The sequence below is a fragment of the Brassica napus genome, chromosome A1 (assembly GCF_020379485.1).
Source record: "Brassica napus cultivar Da-Ae chromosome A1, Da-Ae, whole genome shotgun sequence".
Taxonomy (NCBI): domain Eukaryota; kingdom Viridiplantae; phylum Streptophyta; class Magnoliopsida; order Brassicales; family Brassicaceae; genus Brassica; species Brassica napus.
In genome coordinates, this window is record NC_063434.1 from 1,529,181 (window position 1) to 1,536,748 (window position 7,568).

At 30.6% G+C, this 7,568-nt stretch overlaps 1 protein-coding gene across 1 annotated transcript; it reads right to left on the reverse strand.

Moving 5' to 3' along the window:
- Positions 1 to 142: 142 nt before the first annotated feature.
- LOC106370249 lies at positions 143 to 1,114 on the reverse strand. The gene is given in 6 exon segments (XM_013810296.3): positions 143 to 273; positions 276 to 299; positions 302 to 450; positions 452 to 839; positions 842 to 1,096; positions 1,099 to 1,114. Coding segments are annotated over 6 exon segments (879 nt in total). The 3' UTR covers positions 143 to 226.
- Between the last annotated feature and the right edge of the window lie 6,454 nt (positions 1,115 to 7,568).

The following is a 7,568-nucleotide window of genomic DNA, read 5'->3' on the forward strand; positions in this document are numbered from 1 at the left end:
CTAGAATAATCCCCGGGGGAAGGGTGCACGTGATAATGATTTGAGTTTAATTAGTTACCAAGGACAAGCCAACCTCTTTAGGTCTAGTGGTTACAATCGTCCAGTAGAACTATGCAAACTGAGATCTTGTTTTCTTTTTCTTGCAAGAGAAACAACTTGAGGACAAAGATGTATACATCTGATTGACAAAAAGAAAAGCTCGGAGGAAAAAAAAAAGACTCAGGTCTCAACAGTTACTTAGGATATTAAGGAACAGTACTCTGTTCTTGACTAACACTTGAAAACTGAGTCCAGCTCTGCTCCAGATCACCAAAGCTCTCTTCAACGATATCTCTCCTCTTGTTCTTCTCAAGAGAACCTAAAAAGACATCATCAAGATTTTTCGCTTCTTTTATCAGATCCAGATATCTATCTGCCAATGACCTCGATGCTAAAGGAATCGAAAAAGACCAATGAGTTCTTGATTTTCCTTGCTGGAGGTGGTGGTGGTGTGGTCGATAGGAACAACAAAAGATGCCTGAGGATCGAGACAGAGATTTCGATCGTCTCTCTCAGAACACTCGTAGATGCTACCGCTGGATCTTGATCTATATTTGTGGAAATATCTCTAGTTTTCCATTTTCTTAAGTCCATTGAGGTGTTTGGAGATTTCTTCTTTGCCTTCTTCCTCACGTTAACATATGCCCTAACCTCCTTCTCTACGCTACCTTTCCTACGCAGAGCTGATTTGAGATTCATCATGTGCTCTCTCATCGTGGCAACCACCTCCCTTGCAGCCTCACACACGTCCAGCAACACGACGGATACATTTAAAGACTCATCTAGAAGTTTCCCTTCTGGTGGTGACGTAGAGTGTGTCTCACGTAAGGAGACTCAAGTAGCTCGTGGACGCAACCGTAGAGCTCGGTGAGGTTCACTAGTCCAACGAGAAGTCTCTCGGACCCGAAAGAAGCTGAAACTGAGATTGAGGAAGAGGATCTCTTCCAGATACTGAGCCGGTTCAAGGCTGATCTGAGTTTAATAGAGAGTGGATGGATTCTTGAAGGAAGACTCACAGATCGAACCGGCTGGTGTGTGGTTCGATCAGACAGAAAACTGAATCTAAACCCTCCATGAATAATTATTTAAGAGAATACTATATTTTGGTTGAGATGCTCTATAGGTTCTTGACCGTTACTATATATGTAGTGGAGAAGCTCAAGAACAGAGGAATTCTCGGGTTAAACGACGTGGGAACATGTGAGAAGAACATGGGTCACGTAGTCTGATCTGTTTGTTTCTAACATGAATTAATCATCAGGTAATGGCCAGTGACTCTTGTAACTCATGTTCCTCTTTGGCCCTGTTCGTTTGTACATCTAGAAAATGCGGTCCATCTAGATGTATCATCCAGATGCTCCATCTGGGTGTTGTTCGTTTCTTCATTTCGTTCATGCATCCAGATGAATCATCTGAATGCAACTATGTTCGTTTGCTTTTCATTTTTAACTTCCATCTGCATCTAGGTGGAGTTGTTAATAAAATGACTAAAATATAATTTCTTACGTTTCAGCGGAAAAATAGCATTTTTACGGTTTTGGCCGAAAATATTTTTGCGGTTTTTGAGGAAATATGTGTTTTTTTTTTTGCGAAAAAGTGCATTTTTATGGTTTTGACGGAAAATATGTTTTATGGGTTTGGCAGAAAAATACGTTTTTGCGGTTTGGACGGAAAAAGTGTGTTTTGAAGTTTTGGCGCAAAAAGTGTTTTTGACGGGAAAAGTTTTTTTTTCACGATTTTGGCGGGAAATGTTATTTTTGCGGTTTTGGCGGGAAAATATATTTTTTCGGTTTTGGCGGGAAAATACATTTTTCCGGTTTTGGCGGGAAAAATACATTTTTCCGGTTTTGGCGGGAAAATGCGTTTTCCCGGTTTTGGCGGAAAAATACGTTTTTCGGTTTTGGCGGGAAAATACGTTTTCCCGGTTTTGGCGGGAAAATAAGTTTTTTTCTGGGTTTGGCGGGAAAATACATTTTCCGGTTTTGGCGGGAAAATACATTTTTCCGGTTTTGGCGGGAAAATACATTTTCCGGTTTTGGCGGGAAAATGTGTTATCCGGTTTTGGTGGAAAAATTCAGTTTTCTGGTTTTGGCAGAAATATTCTGCTTTCCAGTTTTGGCGGGAAAATTCTGTTTTCCGGTTTTGGCGGAAAAATTGTGTTTTTTGGTTTTGGCGAGAAAATTGTGTTTTTTTTTTGTTTTGGCGAGAAAATTGTGTTTTTTGGTTTTGGCGGGAAATTTGTGTTTTTCGGTTTTGGCGAGAAAATGCGTTTTTCCGGTTTTGGTGGGAAAATTTTGTTTTCTGGTTTTGGTGAGAAAATTTCGTTTTTCAGTTTTGGCAGGAAAATTCCATTTTTCGATTTTGGCAAGAAAAATGTGTTTTTCGGTTTTGGCGAAAAAATGCGTTTTTTTTTGTTTTGGCGAGAAAATGCGTTGTTTCCGGTTTTGGTAGGAATATGCGTTTTTTGGGTTTTGGTCGAAAAATGTGGTTTTACTGGTTTAGCCGAAAAAATGTGTTTTAATGAAAAATGTGTGTTTTATGTTTTTTGCGGAAAAATGCATCTTGCGGTTTTGGCGGAAAAGTGTGTTTTTCCGGTTTTTGCGAGAAAATGTATTTTTTGGTTATAGTGGGAAAAAGTATATGCAAAAAAATTGAATTTACGGTTTGAAAATAATATTTTGATTTTAAAAGGCATTTTTATCATTTATCTTTTTTGACTGAACTAGATGCATCTGCATCCAGATGCACCATCAAGACTCACCTTCATTTGGATGAGAATTTGAGATAAGTTTTTTAAAATTCAGCTGGGTGATCCATCTGGATGTAGCATTATAATGCACTAAACGAACATCAATTTGCATCTTCACCCAGATGGATCACCTGGGTGAGCAAACGAACATGGCCTTTGTCTTCTTGTTATGCATCCATTCAACTTTGGCTACATACTGATCACTGACTCTTGTAAGTCATGTTCATCTTTGTCTTCTTCTTGTGCATACATTCAACTTTGGCTACATACTAATTTTTTCTAGTCAGTTGGTTGGTCGTTTGTCAGTAACCTATTTTTTTCTTGATTAACAAAAATTACTACTTTTTCTTGTCAGGTTAGATTTAAGTTAAGAGATCTTAAGAAGTCCAGCTTCAAAGAACCCAAGGCTGGTCTTCTTTGTTTTTAGTTCACTAACAGATGGTTTTATATAAATAAGTAAATAACCAGAGGAGGAATCTTTAGATAATTAATTGCGATTAATATATATACAAAGATGTACTAATAAATGATAAATTTGTAATTTTGGTTTGATAAATTAATTCATACTTTATTCTATATATATGTTATAGTTATATAACGAAGTATATAACAATATTTCTTGATTTTTATAACAACATAGGTAAATGATATAAGCTATATTATATATGATTTTATTTTGTGGTGAATGAAATGATATTTATAAATGGTTACTATCTAATAATTCTTCAAGAAAAAAGTAAAGATAGAAAATTGAATAGTTAGTTATTTTAGTGTTGATTTTCATAATAACATAGCTAAATGCTCTATATACTGAAGCTTATGATCTTTAGTGTTGTTTAAAAATTTCTAAACACATTCTACATTTGTATTAATGTATATTAAATTCTCTTTCATAGAACATGGGCATCATTTTAATTTTTTGTCAATTAATTTAGTAAAACTTCATAATACTCCATAAATTGTCGGAATAACCACTATAAAATCGATATTTTCTAGGGAAACGGAGACAACAAAAGTTCCAAACATCTTTGACATTCACCATATGTTAGTGAAAGATGCAACTATGTATTAAAACAATTTTTTCATATTTTTTATTTTTTCTCAAAATCTATGTGTTAAAGCCTACGAAAATATTGAATTTTTTGGTAAATGTTCTATATACTGAAGTCTATGATCTTTAGTGTTGTTTTGAAATTTCTAAACACATTCAACATTTGTACTAATGTATATTACACTCTCTTTCATGGTACATGAACATCGTTTTAATTTTTTGTCAATTAATTTAGTAACACTTCATAATACTATCTAAATTGGTGGACTAAACAATATAAAATCGCTATTTTCTAGAGAAACGGAGAAACAAAAACTTCAAACCTCTTTGACATTCATCATATGTTAGTGAAAAATGCAAAAATGCATTAAAATAGTATTTTCAATTTTTTAATTTTTTCTTAAAATCTATGTGTTAACCCCCTACGAAAATATTGATTTTTTTGATAAATGCTCTACATAATGAAGCTTGTTTTAAAATTTCTAAACACATTCTAAAGTTGTATTAATGTATATTAAAATCTTTTTCATGGTACAAGGGCATCGTTTTAATTTTTTGTCAAGTAGTTTAGTAAAACTTTATAATATTCTCTAAATTTGTGGATTAACCACTATAAAATCGTTATTTTCTAGAGAAACGGAGACAACAAAAATTTCAAACCTCTTTGACATTCATCATATGTTAGCAAAGAATGCAACTACGCATTAAAACAAAATTTTCATATTTTTAAAATTTTCTCAAAATCTATGTGTTGACCCCTACAAAAATATTGAACTTTTCGGTAAATGCTCTATATACTGAAGCATATCATCTTTAGTGTTGTTTTAAAATTTATGAACACATTCTACATTTGTATTAATGTATATTAAACTCTCTTTCATGGTACATGGACTTCGTTTTTTTTTGTCAATTAATTTAGTAAACTTTCATAATACTCCCTAAATTGGTGGACTAACCACTATAAAATCGCTATTTTCTAGAGAAACGAAGACAACAAACGTTTCAAATCTCTTTGACTTTCATCATATATTAGTGAAGGACGCAAATATACATTAAAACAATATTTTCATATTTTTGATTTTTTCTCAAAATTTATGCCCTTACGAAAATATTGAATTTTTTTGGTAAATGCTCTATATACTGAAGCCTATGATCTTTAGTGTTATTTTAAAATTTCTAAACACATTCTACATTTGTATTAATGTATATTAAACTCTCTTTCATGGTACATGGATATCGTTTTAATTTTTTGTCAATTAATTTAGTATAACTTTATAATACTCCATAAATTGGTGGACTAACCACCATAAATCGTCATTTTCTAGAGAAACGGAAACAATAAAAGTTTCAATCATCTTTGACCTTTATCATATATTAGTGAATGATGCAATTATACATTAAAACAATATTTTCATATTTTCTCAAAATCTATGTGTTAAAGCCTACGAAAATATTAAACTTTTTGGTAAATGTTCTATATACTGAAGCCTATGATATTTAGTGTTGTTTTAAAATTTCTAAACACATTCTACATTTGTATTAATGTATATTAAACTCTCTTTCACGGTACATGGGCATCGTTTTATTTTTTTGTCAATTAATTTAGTAAAACTTTATAATACTCCCTAAATTGGTAGACTAAACACTATAAAATCGTTACTTTCTAGAGAAACGGAGACAACAAAAATTTTAAACCTATTTAATCTTCATCATATATTAGTGAAGGATATATTAGTGAAGGATGCAAGTATACGTTAAAATAATATTTTTATATTTTTGATTTTTTCTCAAAATCTATGTATTAAAGCCTACGAAAATATTGAATTTTTCGGTAAATGACCTATATACTGAAGTCTATAATCTTTAGTATTTTTAAAAATTTTAAAACACATTCTACATTTGTATTAATGTATATTAAACTCTCTTTCATTGTACATGAACATCATTTTAATTTTTTGTCAATTAATTTAGTAAAATTTTATAATACTCCCTAAATTGGTGGACTAACCACTATAAAATCCTTATTTTCTAGAGAAACGTAGACAACAAAAGTTCCAAACCTCTTTGACCTTCATCATATATTAGTGAAGGATGCAACTATACACTAAAACAATATTTTCATATTTTTGAATTTTTATCAAAATCTATGTGTAAGCCTACGAAAATATTGACTTTTTCGGTAAATGATCTATATACTGAAGCCTGTGATCTTTAGTGTTGTTTTAAAATTTCAAAATTCATTCTACATTTGTATTAATGTATATTAAACTCTTTTTTACTGTACATGGGCATCGTTTTAATTTTTTGTCAATTAATTTAGTGAAACTTTATAATACTCCCTAAATTGGTGGACTAACCACTATAAAATCGTTATTTTCTAGAGAAACGGAAACAACAAAATTTCCAAACCTCTTTGACATTCATCATATATTAGTGAAGGATGTAACTATACATTAAAAAAATATTTTCATATTTTTGAATTTTTCTCAAAATCTATGTGTTAAAAGCCTACGAAAATATTAAAAATTTTGGTAAATGATCTATATACTGAAGCCTAAGATCTTTAGTGTTGTTTTAAAATTTCAAAACACATTCTACATTTGTATTAATGTATATTAAACTTTCTTTCATTGTACATGGACATCGTTTTATTTTTTTGTCAATTAATTTAGTAAAACTTTATAGTACTCCTTAAATGGGTGGACTAACCACTATAAAATCGTTATTTTCTAGAGAAACGGAGACAACAAAAGTTTCAAACCTCTTTGACTTTCATCATATATTAGTGAAGGATGCAACTATACATTAAAACAATATTTTCATATTTGAATTTTTCTCAAAATCTATGTGTTAAAGCTTACGAAAATATTGAATTTTTCGATAAATGATCTATGTACTGAAGCCTATGATCTTTAGTGTTGTTTTTAAATTTCTAAACACATTCTACATTAGTATTAATGTATATTAATTTCTCTTTCATGGTACATGAACATCATTTTAATTTTTTGTCAACTAATTTAGTAACACTTCATAATACTCCCTAAATTGATGGACTAACCACTATAAAATCATTATTTTCTAGAGAAACAGAAACACCAAAAGTTCCAAACCTCTTTGATCTTCATCATATGTTAGTGAATGATGAAAAATGCATTAAAACAGTTTTTTTATATTTTTGAATTTTTCTCAAAATCTATGTGTTAACCCTTACGAAAATATTGAATTTTTCGGTAAATGCTCTATATACTGAAGCCTGTGATCTTTAGTGTTGTTTTAAAATTTCTAAATCATTCTAAATTTGTATTACTGTATATTAAATTATCTTTTATGGTATATGAGCATCATTTTAATTTTTTGTTAGTTAATTTAGTAAAAGTTCAGAATACTTCATAAATTAATGGATTAACCACTATGAAATCGTTATTTTCTAGGGAAACGGAGACAACAAAAGTATATGATTATATTATTTGAAATAATAATATGAATAATATGACAATTACATATATTAAATCATCCTGGTAAAATAATATTTTATATGTATCTTGAAAAGCATTTTAGTAAGAACAATGTGTGATTCTTGTAAATCATGTGACAATCACAACACTTTGTAAATAATATGATGATACATCCATATCAAACGTGATTTATACACCTGTAAATAATAAGTCTATTTAGTCAAGTAGTTTGAATTTGAATGATAAATCATATAATCAAATGAAGCAACCTACT